General features: G+C 39.5%; 1 protein-coding gene across 2 annotated transcripts; it reads left to right on the top strand.

Annotated features, from left to right (window-relative positions):
• The first annotated feature begins 1,179 nt into the window (after positions 1-1,179).
• slc6a13 (solute carrier family 6 member 13) lies at positions 1,180-19,473 on the top strand. Of its 2 annotated transcripts, XM_080862232.1 has the most exons (16): positions 1,530-1,544; positions 1,777-1,892; positions 5,761-5,970; positions 6,553-6,687; positions 7,288-7,428; positions 8,359-8,440; positions 8,676-8,808; positions 9,169-9,303; positions 12,816-12,919; positions 13,089-13,213; positions 14,585-14,697; positions 14,932-15,069; positions 15,525-15,627; positions 15,872-15,972; positions 16,155-16,325; positions 17,119-19,473. In XM_080862232.1, exons 2-16 carry the CDS (start codon positions 1,886-1,888, stop codon positions 17,281-17,283), a joined length of 1,863 nt encoding a protein of 620 aa, XP_080718358.1. In that variant the 5' UTR covers positions 1,530-1,544; positions 1,777-1,885; the 3' UTR covers positions 17,284-19,473. The 2 variants fall into 2 exon arrangements, with proteins under 2 accessions (XP_080718359.1, XP_080718358.1); XM_080862233.1 differs by lacking the exon at positions 1,777-1,892 and having other exon boundaries at positions 1,180-1,544.
• Positions 19,474-19,758: the final 285 nt, after the last annotated feature.

The raw sequence follows: 19,758 nt of genomic DNA, 5'->3' as shown, positions 1-19,758 counted from the left end.
TCTTTTTTTAACCTTAACCGACACATTTTAAGGTCGCCCAATCCAGTCAAACTGCTGTGGATTAGATTTTAACCTATAGTCTCAGCAAGCATTAAACAAGATGTGTTTACACATATGGTTTAACCAGCACACTTCTGTTTGATCTGTGGAGACCAGATGGACCCTGGAGAATGCACAGAGCAAGCTTGTTACAGGTAACAAAAACTAAACTAAAAACTAAAACGTTGTATAAAAAAACATTTTGAATTAATGAAAATATATATTAAAGTTACACTTCTGAAAAAAAGAAAACTAACTGAATTGATTTTGTGAGATTGAAAAATGAACAAAACTGACATTAGATTTAAAATATACCGAGAATATATCATTTGTTGATTATTTGTTTTGCTTTATTTTATTTTTTAAATGAAATAAAAAATAAAGCCTATATATAGAATTCCAACCTGTAAGAACTCTGGCACAGGGGATAATCAGAGTTGTGATTTGTGGCTGCACACTTAAGGGAGCAGCAGAAAAAGACGAGGAAACGCAGCCCATTGCTGAGCTCTCCAGTGTCTTTTACCTGGTTTTGCTTGTCTACACATGTTGCTACAGAAGCGTATGAAGTAGTTGTAATAATTTAAAGCAGTGGTTCCACCTTGGTGAAGGTCAGAGTTGCATTTTTATCTATGGAAAGGGGCCCTATGGGCGGCGAAAAAAGCTTAGAAACCACTGATACCTGTCTGTACGTGTTAACAGCAGTTAAACTATTTTTTTAGACGAGTTTTTGAACTTCTAAGTTTCTCTTCTGTGTTTTCCTCTGTTTGTCTGACTACTTTACATACTCTGTATTTTTCTTTTTTGATGTAACTTTGAAAAAACTTTACTTACAATGCAATGCTCATATTTGCAACTTTTCAGATGCCCTGTGTGTTCAGTTTGTCACAGTAGAGGAAACTAAAGGGAATCACCGATGGCTTCATTTGTATGGATAATGCATACGTTTTAAAACGATGGAACAGTGGGGGAACAAAGGAGATGGAGTTTAGTGGGTTGGTGGGGGTGGGGGTGGAGTTAAGAACATCTTAACTCTGTCCTTAAATCTGTCTCCACCGCCACACAGATCCTCTGCATTGTGACCTTATAACAAATGCCTTGAACTAGACCGATCTGGACCCCTGTGGTGGGAAAAAAAAATCTGAATGGGCTTCTGGGACTGTGAAGAAGGATTGAGGGAATAAAGCCTCCTTTTTCGTGGTCTGAATTAATGGTGTTTTTGGAGCCGGGACTTCATGAAGCAGGATGGATATTTTAATTCCCAGGAGTAGAAAAATACTGAAGAGAGACAGCAGAAACAACTAGAACGATTCGTTTGAGCAGATGATTCAAAGTTGCACATTCTAAGCATGATGCATTTCTGCATACCAGCCCCAGTAACAAACATGACTGAACATGTGTGCTGATGGTCCACATAGTCCAACCAGTGTCTCCACCGTACTAGTTGCTCTCAGAACAGACCCTGGGAGAATGTGCGCGTCAAAAGGTTACGTAATTATCCCACCACGGTAAGACAGCACAGACCTCTAGTGTGCAGTGTGTGTGCATTTCAGTCTGGGGGTGTCTGAATAGAAATGGATGGCAGAGAATGTGTGTGTGTGTGTGTGTGTGTGTGTGTGTGTGTGTGTGTGTGTGTGTGTGTGTGTGTGTGTGTGTGTGTGTGTGTGCGCGCGCGCGCGCGCTTATGGGGCAAAGCAGAGGGAAAATCACTCAGCTTCACCAAAGTTTCCAATTTCTCAGTTCTCCGCCCCCTTCACTATATAACAAGCGTGTTATATAGTGAAGCCTGAAGCGGCAGCAGAGCTCCATATGATCTGCTCTCTCCTGGAAACTGTCACACTTTAACACTATGAAAGGTGAGTAGCTTTGATTATTAAACACTTTATATTGTTCTGGGTTCACAGATGAAAAAAATAAGTGAAGTCATTGCTCCAGAAAGCTTCAAACTTATTTGGTACAGAAGCTTAGTGAAAGCTCTTGGGACACTTAGTTTATTAACCTGATCTCTGCACTAGTTCCCGATTTGTCCATGAAGTACTGCTGTGTAAAAAGACAAAAACAAAAAAACGTACTAACATTTTTTCAGCAAGCCGTTTCCTTCATTGTCTGCAGTTATTAGTTCTGTTCATTAAAAAGAAAGCCTGCAAAACCTGATTAAATGCACTTCTCATCTAAAGCAAGAGCTTTTGATTAAAACGCAATTGTTATTAACTAGCTGTGCTTTTCATTGCATTGTGTCTATCAAGCATTAATTTTTTTTCTTAGATGTAACATCAAAAATTACAAAATGTCAGAAAAACTGATTGATTAGCTCAAAGGCTAAGCTTATTCATTTATCTCTGAGACGACTTCTCGTGCAGTATTTAACTGATGGCCGATAAATCCAGTGTCCACATACAAGCAATGCAACTTACAACGTGTAATTTTAGAGTAGATGGCGTGAGAGGATTTGATATAGTGATGACAGGAAATATACACAGCTGACCGACAGTGTGGTGTTCAGTATTAAAACGTGATTATGAAAACAAAGTGTGAGGAAAATAGCCTTGAGAAATCTCCGTGCTGTTGGTTCTTGGCATCTCACAGTCAAATAATGACCGGGGCTCCTCTTCCTAACACGTGCACTCAGAGCAAGTTGCACATAATGAGGCTCCGACCGTTAGCAAACAGCAGTGTGCGGTTATTTCGTAATGGATCTCTTCCGAGAACAGGTTATGGCAGGTGTCGTGCCAAGGTAGTTATCCCCGACAGAATTTGTTTCCAATGCGTCGGGAGCGCGCACTGGACAGGGAGCGCGGATCCAGTTGACTCCTCTACCATTCCAACCAAGCAGGCGTGGAAACTGATATGCTTTAGTGAAAAAGTGAAAGATGAGTGTCGTTACATAACCGTTCAGTTTGTAGCTTGCAGCAGAAAACGTTACATTCAGTGTTCTTACGTGGTGTCGGAATTGATTATTCATCAACCCGAGAACTTGTTGCCTAATTACAGGATAATCGCAACTGTGTAAACTTAGTCTGATTGTTGGACATCGATGGAAGTTATGTCTGCTGGAACCAAAACTACACCTTTCTGAGTACATCACTGAACACAACCGTTTTAGTCTTGTAAAACACAACCTAACCAAGCTTTAGAGGGAGGAAAAATAACCCGTTGATTGTGAAATAACTTTGCCATAGATCAAGTTGTTGAGTTTTCTTCCAGCCTATCTGAGTGATAACAGATTTTTTTAATACATTACTGTTTACAGTCCCACTGAACTTAGAGCAGGGGATGTCAAACATAGTCAGAATCGATCGGCAAAGACTGCAATCCGGCCTGCTGAATGGGTTTACAAAATATTAAAGAAGGTACCGTATAAATATTGGAAACTTAACTTTAAAAAAAAAAACTTTACAGTTTTCACTGCTGATAAAGACCTACCCTACAGCCATTCATTATGCACCAATGTTCAGTTCAGTAATAGATAAACAATTAAATGACAGAAAAATTGCTATATTTCACTGTCTACTATAGAAACGTCCGTTTTATGAATATGGGACAGTCAGTGAGCTACTGGAACCTTTTCTGTAATTTTACACATGTATCATGTAGAGAAACTGAGATGTGCTGCCAAAATTGTAATTGTAAATTGTAAAAATTGTATTATTTCATAATCTCAGGGATTAAATGTGGAAAGTGTAGTTTCACTCTTTGGGCCCACTTAAGATCAAATATCCAAAAGGCTGATTCTGTTCATCTGAACGTAGTGTTTTCAGTGGGAGGAACGCTTCGGCACTCATCCAAGTGACTTCTTCAGTCTCAGCTGACTGCAGGTTTTCACAACCTTATAAACAGTACATTTGCACAATGACTTAAACTAGGCCACTGATCAATGGTCTTTGATCAATGGTTGTTGATCAGTGGTCATGACAATTTGCACGTCAATGATCAAGTTGTGCACAACCATTACAAGTAAACTTTTTAACTTCTTTCCACAGGCTAATTTCCTTATAGATTTACAGTATTTATGTTCACAGTGTTACCCACTCAAAATTAAGTCAGTCAGATTTTGGATTTGAAAATAATAGCCCTGTGAATTCACCTATATGTGAATATTTTTTGACTCAGTTCAGAATCCTATTATAAGGACACAAAACCCAGATCTTATAATATAGCCCTACTTATCAGGCAACATTTTGAATACTAAAAATTTAGTTTACAATAATTATTTACCGACTTTGATGTATTTACAATACAGTACTGGACCACAAAGTCAGCCTAACCTTCAGTCAGTCGGCCAGTCATTCAGTAGCTCAGTCTGTCGGTCACTCAGTGGTTCAGTCAGCCCATTATGTTTCAGAAAGAGGAAATGTTGGCTCCGTTTCCTAGGAAGAAGGTCCTTTTTGCCTCCATGAGCTTGTTCCCAGTTTTGGCACATTTTCTCACAGTGTGCCTCTTCTCTGATGTCCTGTATTGAACGTGTGTGAATACCTACTATTTCAGCAAGGAAAGGCTATTGTAAGTTCGATCTTTTAGAGCCTATTAAAATTATGCTTTTTGAAGTGAGGCACTTGGCCCACAGAGAAACTGTGAAAAGGGGAGGTAAACTGTGATCTGGCTGCAAGGCCACTCCACTTTTGTTGAACTGAGCCTTCATTCCCACCAAGTAGCTTCCGAAAACAAGAGCTCTATTTTTTACCTCGGCCACAATTTGGCTCTGCCGCTGAGATTTTGGCTCCTAAAGTGGTTCTAACCTCCATCCCTATGTACACATCACATACAAAGTCACTTTTGTGCTCCACCTCTGCCCTTTATCAGCAGGAGCGAATTCCTGAAGATGGCTTCACACAAGGCTTTGTGATAAATGAACCTTCTATCCCCCGTGCTGTTTTCAGAAGTAAACATAGAAAACATGGAGAAACTACTCCTGTTAAACTAGGTCACACTACATGTAACTTGTGTTTGTGTGGATGTTTGGGGTGAAAAAAGAATTGGTGCATTTTTGTAATCGGATTAGTGTGAGCGTGTTTCCTGCAGAAGGCTGCAGGACTGCAGCAGTGACCATAATGTGTTCCAGAGAGAGGAAAAAGGGGTAACAGACGGACTGTGAGAAGCCTGTTAATGCAACCTGACAGGAGTGAGCACAGTCAGTGAGCTGTCTGTTTCCTCCATAGAGAGAAATTCTTTCAGTAGTGCTGGCCCCAAAACAGGGTTTGGCAGAGGTCCTGACCAACTTCTAATGTGGTCACATAACCTCAAGTAATTGCTGACCTCATTCAACGCACAAAAAAGATGGCATACATTTTGGCTTTTGTAAATACAATAATAGATGGCACATCATATAAATGTTCACCAAGAACTACCCAAGGTCCTGAAATTGCTTAATCTCCTGTTGAGGTTGTTGGTGCATTATCCTGAATGCAAACATTTTCACGGATAAAAATGCAGAAACAAATCTCAGTCAGAATTGTTGCAGCTGCGTATCATCACAAATGTATAGAAACACTTTTTATGAAGCAATCAAACGTGTTAATTTTATAGACAAAAAAGTTCAGTCTGTACGAACTGCTGTCATGGTTGAATTGAAATGAGAGTGACTGGGACAAATAATGCATGACGTTTTTCAGCAATCTACCTTTAAGCTCTACTGAAATTGGACAAGCCATAAATGCCTTCTGAATGAAAGCTTTATTCTCTGCCTTTAAAACAAATCCTGACACTATGTTATGTTCAATTTCTTAGGTCAATCAAACGATATGGAAAACACGTCCAAGGTGGAAGCTTCTAATGGGCACAGCAGGCCGCTGGACATTGTACCCAGTACAGAGGAGAAGATGACAGAAAGGGGACAATGGGGCAACAAGGTTGAGTTTATTCTGTCCGTGGCAGGAGAAATTATTGGCCTTGGGAATGTCTGGCGTTTTCCTTACCTTTGTTATAAGAATGGAGGAGGTGAGTGTCGCCAATGAACGTTTTTTGCTCGTTACCTCGTTATCTTGAGATATCTTTAGTTTATTTTTGCATTTACATAGTCATACACTGCATCAGGGTCTGGTGGCAAGATTACAGCCACAAGACACTTCAGATTAGTAGATGTAGTAGACTTTATGCATCATTTCCTTTCCTTTGGAAAGAGTAGTCCACCTAGCATGCAAATTAAACTGATAAACTGCAAGTGCTTTGCTTGAAAGTTGGATTAATTATCATTTTTTATAATTACTATCGTATGCATTAGCGTTGAAAGAAAAAAAATACATGAGCTAACGTGTGAAATTCCAAGACAATCAATAAAATAGTGAATAAGTAGGCCAGGCTTGTTAAATCCTTTAAAAATATGAAGAATGAGCCAATTCATGCTTAACTTCTAGCAAAATAACTTTGGAGCAGGATGTTTTACTAGAAACTTTTTTGCAACCTTACCTTGCAGTATGTGTACAATAACTTCAAGATGCAGCAGTCCTAACTGCACCACATTGCTCGAGGACATGTTGAAAACAACTTAGTCAACTTTTCCTTCAATCTGTGTGTGTACAGGTGCCTTTTTTATACCATACCTCATCTTCTTGTTTGCTTGTGGGATCCCTGTCTTCTTCCTGGAGACAGCTTTGGGTCAGTACACCAGTGAGGGAGGCATTACCTGCTGGAGGAAAATCTGCCCTTTGTTTGAAGGTAATCAACTTGTGTTCCCAAGAAATCATTTTATGGATATTTTATGGTGTTAACAGTACCATACATGGATACATTTGTCTAATTCACGTGTTAAATGTAAATGTGTCTGCAGCAGCTGCTTGTGAACTACAGAGTATTCCTAACAAAAATGTAGAACAACACTGAAAAAAGATACAGTACAAAGTAAATGGATATAGGGGATTGCAAGTTGTGCAGGGTCGAGTTAAGGAAACAGTCATGTAACTGAAACTTTTTCCTTACTTGAACTGACAACTTTGGGTGGATCACATCAGACACAGCACAATTAGCTTCAGTGGAGCTTTAGTGTTTACAGGCTGCTGTTAACAAGTGATAAAAACAGATTCAGTACATCTCCAGCTGTGCTTCGACTAGTACATGTCACAAGAATGTGACAATATTAAAGTACGCCTCTGTGGAACTACACTAAACAATACATTTGCACAGTTACCTGACTGTATGTTGGTTCAGCGACAGGTACTGCGGAAAAATAATGACCTAACTGGCCTGACCAATCAAGTCAAAGGATTGGTAATAGTGGTATTTTATTGCTTATCACCAAAAGCGTGTTTTCTGTTTCAGGCCTGGGTTATGGCAGCCAGGTAATTGTTGCTCTGCTGAACATCTACTACATTATTGTGTTAGCCTGGGCCATCTTCTTTCTGTTCCACTCCTTCACCTGGGATCTGCCCTGGGCATCCTGCAACAATAGCTGGAACACAAGTAAGACAAAGATTTTGTATCTCTGCTTATCATATAAACTTAAGAAAATTCTTATTGGTGTTTATGACTTTGCTGTCCACATAGGGTAAATTTCTTTAATGACCATATTCTAACACAATACATAAATACAATATTCAAGTATCTTACACTGTCACTATGAACAATAATGGAAGAGCATCTTTTTATTCTCAATAGACAAAAGCAGCAAATGTGACCTACACACAGTGTCATCCATGTCGGGCAGTTTGGATTGGTTGAAAAGCCCTCTCTGTAGGCTGTCTATAGATAAATACATATATAAATGAACACAACTGTGATACAATAAACTGAGAAAAAGGGATGCTGATCATTTTTATGTTGGTTAAGATCATAGAAACCAGCCAATTATAATACCTCATGGAATTTCTGTGATTGGTCCTTTCTGTCATACAATTTTTTGTATTCAAGTGTAGACAACCTGTCATACACAATATGCAACATTTCAGAACAGTTAATATCCATGTAAACCACAGGAGGAGTGGAAGGGGCAGACTCTTTGTTCTTCTTGTCACTGACAGTTCTTTGGCATCTGTATCTGTATGTTTGGAGTCACTGCCAACTGAATTACGATGTTTAAGAATTTTAGCATGTGAAGTGCCGAAAATTTTTGCCGGTGCTGCACATACTATTGGTGTAATCTTTAATCAAGGATACCTAGGTCAGCATCTCTAAAGGTCTCTAAAGACTACTTTTAGGGATGCAGATAAAACGTCCTTTTGTGATTTTTTTCCCATATTTTTGAATAAAGGGAGTGAATGCTGCAGGAAAACTGTTTCTGTCTGTCTCAGTGTCGGCACTTGTTTGTCTTGCCTGTGTGTAACTTGGAAACCTTGGAGAACGCTTGGATTTCTTCACAGGATTGAATGTCTTTTTGTCTGTCCTTCATTCAAGATTCCTGTATGCCATTGCAGAAGGGGAATACCTCCATCAATCACCATGAGAACACCACCTCTCCTGTCATTGAGTTCTGGGAGTAAGTGTCCTTTTGTTTGACCATGTCCTCAAATGACCTTACATACCAACAGATTTACTAAACAAAAAATTTATTCTAGAGGTTTGGATTAAATTAGGTCAAACTACTTGTTCAAAGTTGTCTTATTTTTGTTTCTCTCCGCTTTTTAACTCTTAGCTTCTGGTTCCTAAGGGTTTGTATCAGTACATTAGGTATGATAATTAGTTTTTCTCCTGTGCGTATGTTTTCGATTTAGGCGCAGAGTACTGAGAATATCTTCAGGTATTGACCACATTGGTTCTCTGAACTGGGATCTGGCTCTGTGTCTTGCCTTTGCATGGGTAATCTGTTACTTCTGTGTATGGAAGGGAGTGAAATCCACAGGCAAGGTAAAAAAAGAAAAATAATAATAATAAACCCTCCCGTGCTAAACATTCACAGTTAGAACAGCATCTGTGTTATTGATGTGCACCATTAAATACCAATCTTCTGCCAGTCTTTTGTTGTTTGTAATAAATGAAAAACAAAGATTTGCGTTTAACCAAACTCATATAATGAAAATCTGCACTGCTTAATGCTACGAAAGATATTCTACTTTTTTTTCATATTTGAAATTTTTGCAGACTAAAGAAGTCACATTTTGGAAAAAAAGAGAGAAAATAACACGTTTAATTGAAATCAAAAAAATAGAATGGTAGGAATTGTTATAAAAGATGTTAGAATCACAAGAAAATGTTGTTTCCTTCCAGGTAGTTTACTTCACAGCTACTTTTCCGTATGTAATGCTCCTGGTTCTCCTGATCAGAGGAGTAACACTGCCAGGCGCCTCCATTGGAATCCACTTCTACCTTTACCCCGACATCAATCGACTGTCTGACCCCCAAGTAAGTTAAAAAAAAACAATACACTTGTGCTGAGGTGGTGAACAGTGGTTCACCTTGTCAGAAAAACATATGTCCAGGCATGCAGATCAATGTAGAGGTCTGAGCATTCCTCGCTGCACTGTACAGCATACACCACATTGTTAAGTTTGTGTTTTGGCGTTTTGTCTTTCGGGTGAACCAGTTTCTGTCTGAGCGTGTTGCTGGGTCTGAAATACAGGAGAAACTCAGGAGAGTTTTCTCCAAGCATGACATCCCAGTGTATTTCAGACCCAGCAACACGCTCAGACAGAAACTGGTTCACCCGAAAGACAAAACGCCAAAACACAAACTTAACAATGTGGTGTATGCTGTACAGTGCAGCGAGGAATGCTCAGACCTCTACATTGGAGAGACCAAACAGCCACTTCACAAGCGCATGGCACAACACAGAAGAGCCACCTCCACAGGACAAGACTCAGCAGTCCATCTGCATCTTAAGGATAAAGGACACTCTTTCGAGGATGCCAATGTTCACATTTTGGACAGAGAGGACAGATGGTTTGAAAGAGGAGTGAAAGAAGCCATCTATGTCCACTGTGAGCGACCATCTTTGAACAGAGGCGGGGGTTTACGACACCAACTCTCTGCCATCTATAATCCAGTTTTGAGATGCTTTCCCAGACGCCTTAACGCCCACTCACATCCTGGGCCATCTGACCTCAGGAATTCACATGATAAGGTGGGGCCAGGTTTCACAATGAACACACCCGAAACTCTGGCTGATTGGGACCCACGCCCAGTTTCCCACCTTGGCTCAGGCGATTAGAGGATCATCAGGGGGTCCTTTTGTCCCTCTGTGGGGGGTCACTCCCACTAGGTTTATATCTGGGACTCTCCACCATTTGACCTTAGAACTGAAGAAGCTTCTCGGATGAGAGGTGAAACGTCTTCAAGCAACTTAAAGAAGTCCAGACGCTTTTCTTTGCAAGCTCCTTTGACTACGATGACCTGGATGACTGAGAACCTTCACAGACATAGTTGTGATAGACGTGACAATTACAGCATACAGCAACATCAGGAAGAAGAAACACGAGAAAATAGAGAAGTACCAGAGCCTGAAGGAACAACTGGAACAGATATGGAATATAAGGCCAAAGCATTTCCAGTAGTTACAGGAACATTAAGAGTTGTAACCCCAAAACTGGAAGAACAGCTTCAACAGATTCCAGGCTCAACATCAGAGAGTCCTAGGAAGAGCTAAGATATTGTGCAGAACCTTCAACTCCCAGACCTTTCGTAGACGGTTGGCCTGATCATGTACTTAATGGTTCACTGTGAGACTGGCAGCTTTTAACACCAAAAATTTCTAAACATATGTACTGAATCATCTTTAACGTTTTTGTTGTATTGTACATTTGTAATTTCTTGGAAAGTCACCACTGTTTACGAGAAATTGTCAGCATGACTGTTTGATCCATCCCATAGGCAAAGATGTGATTTCAGGTTCAGATAGATTTTCACTGCTTTGCCTTTTTGCTCTTAAGAAAAGCTTTTCAGATTTGTCAAAAGCAAACACCGGATACAGCACTTAAGATTTTGAATTGAGTGCACTGTTACTTTGTGTTGTTCACTTTTATGGCCTCATAAAGTCACTAGCCACATTGGGGTGGTTGCTCAAAAAAAGCAAAAAGGAACATCCCAGCAAGCTCAGTATCGAGCAACACAATTAAAACAATAAAGCTTTGAAGGCTGTTACTGAATGGCCAAATTTGCATTCTATGTTTAGAATTTGACTTTATGTACTCATCCATCCACCTAAAGCTAACACAGTTACTCCACCCATCATCCTGTCTGTCTGAAAAAAAGAGATAGAAAATATGTTTCTCTTGGCATTGAGACATTACCAAATTGAGAAAAGTTTCCCTTTTTAGCTTCACGCAGAAGACTGACACACTTAAGGACTAGCTGGAGGATCATTGAACAGCTAAAAGATAAAGCCAGTTATTGTAGGTTTATGACAGGGGTGGGCAATTCCAGGCCTCGAGGGCCGGTGTCCTGCAGGTTTCTATATCTCACCTTGGGTCAACACACCTGAATCACATGATTAGTTCATTACCAGGCCTCTGGAGAACTTCAGGACAAGTTGAGGAGCTAATTTAGCCATTTAAATCAGCTGTGTTGGTCCAAGGACACATCTAAAACCTGCAGGGACACCAGCCCTCGAGGCCTGGAGTTGCCCACCCCTGGTTTATGATGAGGGACTGAATCCTGTCTCATTTTTGTGCCTTTAAACTAACTAAACAACTGGTTGCTTTAAACCGTTTTAACAATCACATGAGAGTGGGTTGGGAATATGGGTGGTAACAAGGACACTTGCAGTTTCCTTTGTGCTTGCTTTTGTTTGAATTCCAAACACTCGCCCCAACCCTTCTTCATTGTCCTTTAGAGAATGAACACAAGCCACGTGTATGCAGTCCTAGACAAGGCTGAGTGTAAAGCGTTTAAGAGTTCAAAATATCTGCCTTTGGTTGTAATGATGTGTCCAGAGTTACTGTCAGTCAGATCTTCAGTCCCGGCTGCCAGCTACCTTGAAAAATGCCTCAGTGCAGTGGGAGCATTTTACCAGAAAAGCAATTAGAAAGAGAAATCTCATTTACATGTTGAAGTGTGAGTGAGTGTTCCAAGAGTGCTCTGCTTTGTGCCTTAGATGTGGAAATGGCTTTACTAGGAAGCTCATGTCAGGGTTGTGGGGTGAGAAGAGATTTCAGAGATAGTAGCAGTACTTTTCTAGACTTTTTTCAAAAATTAAAAGGGACATGGGAGGTTTTGAAGACTGAGTTCACTATTTGCATTTTTGGGTGTGGTGCTGCCGTTGTGCAAAACAATCTTATCTTACCCTGATCACACAGTGATCCGGTGGGGCTGTATCTGGCCTTTTGTCCAGTGTCAACTGCTCCTGCAAACTGGATAAGAGGGCAAAGAGAATTTTATGGGTGGATGTTAAAGGTTTCTTTTAATTCGAAGCAGAAGAAAGAAACAAAATAACAGCGAATGTAGTTCTTGCTTAATGTTATGGATTGAAGTCTGTTTCCAAACATTCAAACTGGACTGAGCCTTTCAGGAACACAGAAATATGCAAACCAAAATAATGTGTAAACTTGTCTGTATTTTCTTTGGTTGTCAAGGACATCTGATTATTCTGTTGGAAATATATTCTCTTAAGGTCATCCCATTTTTTTCATACAGGGTAGGTTTGGTTAGATTGGGTTTTTTCGTTAATAAATTAAATCATCATTTGAAAACTGCGCTTTGTAATATTAAACTGTATTTGATCGTCTGAAACATGAAAATATGACAAATATTAAAATCAAAAACAAGAAAGAAATGATGAAGGGGAAAATATTTTTCACAACACCGTAGAAAGCTGATAAACATTCGTTTTTTCTTTTTCTGTCTGAGTTTATCCTTTTTTTTTTTTAAAGAGTCTTTAAAAATGTATTTCTTTCCTCATCTGGTTTCATTTCTGTTCAAAGGTATGGATGGATGCTGGAACTCAGATCTTTTTCTCATTCGCCATCTGTCTTGGCTGCCTCACTGCCCTAGGAAGCTACAACAAATATAACAACAACTGCTACAGGTAATGACTCTCTCTCTCTCTCTCTCTCCGTCTTTTGTCCAGTGACAAAAGACGCTTTACACTCATATATATATATGTGAGCATATCAAGTAATTCTGTTCCATGTAATGTCAGTAATATTTTCAACAATTTATTTTCAGTGACTATATTCTTGTTGTGCTGTTTGCAGGGATTGTGTGGCCCTCTGTTTCCTTAACAGTGGTACCAGTTTTGTTGCGGGCTTTGCCATCTTCTCCATCCTGGGCTTCATGTCCAACGAGCAAAATGTGCCCATCTCAGAAGTGGCTGAATCTGGTTTGTAGTTCTTATATTGTGTAGGTAGGTAGGTAGGTAGGTAGATAGATAGATAGATAGATAGATAGATAGATAGATAGATAGATAGATAGATAGATAGATAGATAGATAGATAGATAGATAGATAGATAGATAGATAGATAGATAGATAGATAGATAGATAGATAGATAGATAGATAGATAGATAGATAGATAGATAGATAAGATAGGTTTGTACATCAAGGTCCATGCCAGGGGTTGAGAAACCAGTAAATACTGATGTGGGTAGTGGAACAAAGCTAATATGGACAAGGACTTACAATGTGGAATTGATGTAAAGCTACTAATCCAACTGAGAGGTCATATGCAATACATGGGAGTGCAATAGCGTTTGTAGCAGTTGAAGACAGCTACTATTGAAGGTGAAGATCCAGAGCCTATAGCACAGTGGGAGGTGTATTGAGCACTATTGACATAATTCATTTCAATTCTGGAATAATAAGCTAGCCACATAAGGAGATAAATGCCTCTGATGTCAAGACACAAAAACTGCTCACAATACACTGAGGTCTCCAAAATCCTGAGGCACTATGAACAATGAATAGAGGAAGGGGTGAGGATTAGTGAGTGTCAGAGTCACAGTGCAGGATGAAGATAAGTGCCCCACCCCCAGCCCCTGTTGAGATCTGAGGCAGCTGAAGACAGACAGTGATTGGAACAAGAAGAGGAACCGTCATGGACCACCAAGCCCCAACTTGGCCTGTACCTCTGACAGATACCATCAGATCCATAGAGGCAGGAGTCCACCATAGACAACAGGACCCAAGTTGCAGACCGTACAAAGGTGTCGTGAAGACTATCCAACATATAATAGCAGGATGTAAGATGCAAGTTGATGCAGTATATCCCAGCTGGGATAGTGTACAGGGACATCTGTGCACAATATAGACTAGATGTCCCCAAGTCCCGATAGGAGACACTACCAAGGAGAAAAGGTCCTGTGTTGCAGTCTTTGAGTTCCAGCTGCTGGCAACCAACCAGATGTAGTGGTAATCAACAGGCACAACATCAAAGGGTCTCCGTCCAGAAGAGCAAAGTCCTAGGAAAAGCTTAGATACTGTGCAGAACCTCCAACTCCCAGGCGGTTTGTAGAGGGCCCGAGTTTGAGGAACACACAGAGCTTTCATGTATCCATATAGATGTATATATAAAGATACGGTGTATTGATCAGTACTGCAGGATGTTTATTGGGTGTGAATCAATGCATGGCAGAATACAATTTTCTAAAGCGCAGACAGTTGAACTGAACATGTCAGTATTATATCAAAATATGTGCTTGATTGAAAAGAAAAACACAAATTCTAACTTCAGTGGGATTTCTGTGTACGACAGGTCCAGGTTTAGCCTTCATTGCCTATCCTCGAGCTGTGACCATGATGCCTTTTTCCCCTCTGTGGGCCTGCTTCTTCTTCATTATGATTGTATTTCTAGGACTGGACAGCCAGGTGAGGCCAGCATGTAGCAAAATAACCCACACAAGAACACATACAAAAAGAAAATTCAAATAATAGTCATATGAACACAATCCCAACTAGTAGCCTTTGTACAGCTCTGCTATTTTTCCTCAGTTGCTCAGTACCTTTTTATTAACAGCTGGTCTGTGCACATGCATACACAAATGCAGTACACAACATCAAAAAGTACGCACATCTCATAACTTTGGCTTTTTTCCTGATTAGTTTGTATGTGTGGAGAGCCTGGTCACAGCCGTGGTGGATATGTATCCTTCCGTCTTCCGCCGTAAAAACCGCAGGGAACTCTTCATCCTGGCAGTAGCAATAGTATCCTTCTTCCTGGGCCTCATCATGCTGACAGAGGTTAGTTTGTGCAATTCTTTCAGTTTTAATACATACATAATTTCAAAGTGATACTGAGCATAAATGCTACCAATCCATGGTCTTGTGAATTTAAGTGAAGTACTTACTGGGGCATTTTGTTTGGGGTTTTTTTTTTATGATTTTTTCCTAAGTCAGACTGTCGCCAAGCAGTCTGCCAAACTCATTTAAAGTGCCTGAGTTCACCTACTGTAGCTTCTCTTTAGCAACCTATTAAAATTCCTTCATATCCAGTCACTTGGCACAAATCATGCTGTGACACAGCCAACTGTGAATAACTTTTGTTGTTGGCAAATTGTTTCCACTTTAGTAAAATCCAAGCACATAAGGGATAAATGACCTGAAAGCAATATTTTGCGTCATGCAGGTTGTGTTTCATTTGTTTTATCTTACACTTGTGAACTCATGTCTGTCTGTCTGTCTGTCTGTACCCACAGGGAGGCATGTATGTCTTCCAACTCTTTGACTACTATGCAGCCAGTGGGATGTGCCTGCTCTTCGTAGCCATTTTTCAGACAGTTTGCATCGGTTGGGTTTATGGTGAGTTTGTTATTTAAGACTGTCGGAACTTAAAAATGCTCAGTGCTTAATTTGCTAATAGAGACCATCCATAAAATGAAAGGTGTAGATTGATGGTTTGAGTTCAAAGGAATTAAAGAAATGATCATTACTAGTTGAAAATAACTGCAACTTGTTTTATTAAAATAATAGTGTGCTGGGGTTTTTAAGCTCTCTACTGGTCAGGGGGAATCTTGACACTGATCCAACTTTCCTCTGACCACAGGGGCAGATCGCTTCTATGATAACATTGAGGATATGATTGGCTATCGCCCCGGCCCTGCCATTAAATACTGCTGGCTTTTCTTCACTCCTGCAACATGCTTTGTGAGTTTTGCTTTATTAACAGTTCTCTTCTGAAAGTAGAGCAACCTCTGCTGGTCAAAATTAGAAATACATGTCAATAAAACTGGGCTAATATCTTAAGATGATACCAAAATTATACAGTCAAAGTATTCACTGGTGTATTAAATGTCAGTTATTTATCAGTGTTATCATACTTCACACAGGGAACCTTTGCCTTTGCCTTAATCAAGTACTCACCTTTGAAGTACAACAATGATTATGTGTACCCGTTGTGGGCGGATGGGATCGGCTGGATCCTGGCTCTGTCCTCCATGCTTTGCATACCCCTTTGTATGGCATTCAAACTGTACAATACCCCAGGAACACTGAGAGAAGTAAGTCCGAAACTGTTTGGATTTTTCTGTGCATATGAAAAAACTGGCACCTTAAAGATTGAACCACAGAAACAAAACCAGTCAGATTCGTCATAATTCAGTATTTTTGAATGAACAATAGTTCAATTTGTTTGCTTCTTTGTTACAGAAGTATGTATACATATCTCAAGAGCATTTCCTTTTTGCTTTACTTTGAAAAAGTTCTGGATCATCCGTTCACTATTTCTATTGTCTGAAATTGGCAGCTGCCATAGAATTCATCACAATATTTGAATATATTTATTTATATACACCGTTATCTTAAGTGAATAAAGGGAACTTCTATCTTCTGTTGGTTAAGGTATTCACCAAATAAGAATATTGTTCCAGGTTTTCAGCAGGAAAACATCGTAACTTACCATGCCCCCACCTTCCCAAAACCATGTCCCAAATGCAGACACAAGCAAGCAGGTAAATGAGCAAGAGTACCTTTTAATGAGTTTACAGATAAATGACAACTAGTCCTGCAAGGCAGAGATGAAATGAATCCATTGCAAATCCCACTGAGATCATTCCAGCAGGCAACAAGATGAATCCAAAGAGGTGGTAATACGGAAAATCCAAATAACTGGGTGAAATGAAATGATGGCACAGAGAGAGAGGGAGAGAAACAAGACACACAGAGTTCAAGTTTCAAAATCATAATGAATGTCTTTAAGTTAAAAAAAGGTTTATTAGAAATTGAAGAACAATCAGTTTGTCAGACATCATATCACTGACATGCTTTGTTTTTTAATCAATTTTCTGTTCACAGCGTTTTGTTCTTCTAAGCACTCCTTCCACTGAGTTACCAAAGACAAAGCAGGAGCAGGAGGCACTCCATGCCATCTTTGCAGCAGACGGTGAAAGCCTCCATCAGAAAGCACCTCCCTCTCGAGATGGCTACGTCCCTGTTGGTGAAAAGGAGTCTCATTGCTAGAAGTTTGAGGATTGGAATCGGAGTCTATTTAGAGGTCAGTTGTCACTGTGAGGCTCTCAGTGACTGGCCCCATCACTGTTCTCTCTGTATTACCTCACAAGATAAGCTGGTGAAAACAGACATGTATGCAGACTTTTACAGTCTGCTCACCTGCTATTGGCTGCTGGAACTTTCTTCTTTGCATGTTGTCTTCAGTACACAGTGTTGTGCAAATATCCTGAGCTGCCCTTCATTTCTTTATATTTTGCTAGCAAAATGTGAAATGGGTGCAGTGATCTACTGAAACATGCAACCATACATGGTAATAGAGCATGTGAGGCAAAAAGTAACCTTTGGGAATAGTTCTCCAGGCTTCCAGAAGGACATTTAGATGTTCTTTGGCTGTTGGCTGTCTTTTGTTCCATTCTCTGTTAAGATGATCCCACACTGCCTCAGTAATGTTGCCTATGTGGAGGCCAATCCTTGACTATTAGTGTTCCACTGTGTGTTTTTCTGTCCAGGTACATTTTTACTGTATTGACAGTGTGTTTGGGATTACTACTAATCAGACATGTTCAAGATTGTATTACATGGTGGGTGAAAATTTGATAGTACTTTTTTGCTTTCATAATTCCATCATTTTTGACAAGATTCCCAGTACCGATGGTTGAAATGCAGACCCATACCATGCTCCTTCTTTTTTGGCCACTTGTTCTGTTTCCTCAAATTTTTTAAGTACAAATTGCACACCATTCTAAGCTATGCTAGGTTTCCACGTAATAGGTTTTTAGGAATCACCTTGTTGGTGCAAAAATACTCTTTCTATGACAATACTGTTTTTGCAACAGGCAGCTAGTAAAGTGCCTAAAGATACAATTCAAAGTGAATTTTTCGCTAAGTTGTCTGTAGTGTGTAGACACAACACCGGTTAATACCTGGAGTTGGGCAACTTAGGTTTTTGCAAATAATTCACAGGTCAGTGTTAAACAGGTCATATATTAAAAAAAAACATTCCTTCAAAAATAGTCAGGTCTAAGAATTGGGATGAATGAATGAAAAAGCAAACCATCTTCAGAAAGCCTGGAGATCAACCGCTAAAAAAATCAACAGTATAAAGAAACGATGGGGTGACTCAAGACTTTTGCACAGTACTGTACCATATGATGGCAACAGCAACATTACGCAAAGATTTACTTCCGTTATTTGAAAGTGGGTTGACATCTCATTTGCCTGTGGCAGAGTAACGTGACAATGTAAACACTGTTGTTACACAGTGGCAAAGAATTTACATTTGACTGTCTGCTTTCTAAGGAAGCATTTTCTTCTGTTGTGGACATCTCTAATGTTCAGTGAATCTCATTCTGGCTGCTTCATTAAATTTAACAGCCGTCTGCTGCAGACTGAGTGCAGGAAAGTGTCACATGATCGCACAGCTCACAAACCCCTCTGGGCTTAAATTAATCTGCTTAATGTATACAGAGGAGAACCACATTGTTTATCCACCAACAGTTGAGGTGTTCTCTCAGGATTGGTAAAAAAAAAAAAAGTCACAAAAAACATTACTACACAAGGTGTTTTAGTAACCAATGCTTCAGGATACAAAGACTGGTTACATTTCTACAGATCAACCCACTTAAACTCTGTTTGTTTATTTTTATCTTAACACTGTTTGTACCATTTTAAAGGCTTCTCTGTATAATTTTGGTCTGCTTTGGGCACTGCAGATTTGTATTGATGTTTTATATTAAATGTTTATGTTAAATGTTCAGATTCTTGACATGGATTTAATTTAGTCTTGTTTTAATGTGCCTTATGTCTAATTCTGGGAATGTATGAAATAAAGTTAAAAGGTACCCAAAGCAAAGGGACAGTTGATCCACTTAGATTATATCAGAAGTGAGTTCCAATGCAGGAGATTCATTCCAAAAAAGAAGAAGAAGAAGAAGCTTGTTATCTCTTTCTGCTGTATCGCAATGAACTTCAGCCTGTGTTTCTTTTTCTTTACATGTTGAAATGAATATATGATCACTGATTTTGGAGCATGAACACTTTTTGTTATAAGATTTTATACCCTAAAACACTTTTTTTTAAATGAATGAATACAAATACCTTCATTTGGAACATATATTTCTACTACATGTGTATATTTTGTGGGACATCTTCAGTGAATTTGTGTTGGCCTTGATTACAAATAAATGTTTTACATTTTAGCAATTGTGTATGTGATGCCTCATTTCCAGTTATGAACATTTATGTAGAATTTTACATTCAAATCACACAACCCAACCAGGACGTCTACGCTATAGGTAAAAAATAAATGCTGAATTTTATGTTTTGACAATTTAAAGTGTACTTAATCGTACTTAAAAAACATCATGAAGGTCAGTAAACACCCACAACATCACCTGTTCATACCTCTGCCCTCGGGCAAGCGCTACAGGAGTCTGACATCGAGGCCTAAAAGACTCAAACAGCTTCCGCCCACAGGCCATTAGA

Source organism: Rhamphochromis sp. 'chilingali' (assembly GCF_963969265.1).
Source record: "Rhamphochromis sp. 'chilingali' genome assembly, chromosome: 2".
Classification (NCBI taxonomy): domain Eukaryota; kingdom Metazoa; phylum Chordata; class Actinopteri; order Cichliformes; family Cichlidae; genus Rhamphochromis; species Rhamphochromis sp. 'chilingali'.
This window is presented reverse-complemented; position numbering and strand designations above follow the sequence as displayed.

What these genes read in the sequence shown, in the direction of transcription:
- slc6a13 (XM_080862232.1), top strand. An exon ending in TTGTTATAAGAATGGAGGAG is followed by an intron (nt 5,971 to 6,552) that starts GTGAGTGTCGCC and finishes GTGTGTGTACAG; the next exon opens with GTGCCTTTTTTATACCATAC. An exon ending in GCCTCATCATGCTGACAGAG is followed by an intron (nt 15,070 to 15,524) that starts GTTAGTTTGTGC and finishes CTGTACCCACAG; the next exon opens with GGAGGCATGTATGTCTTCCA.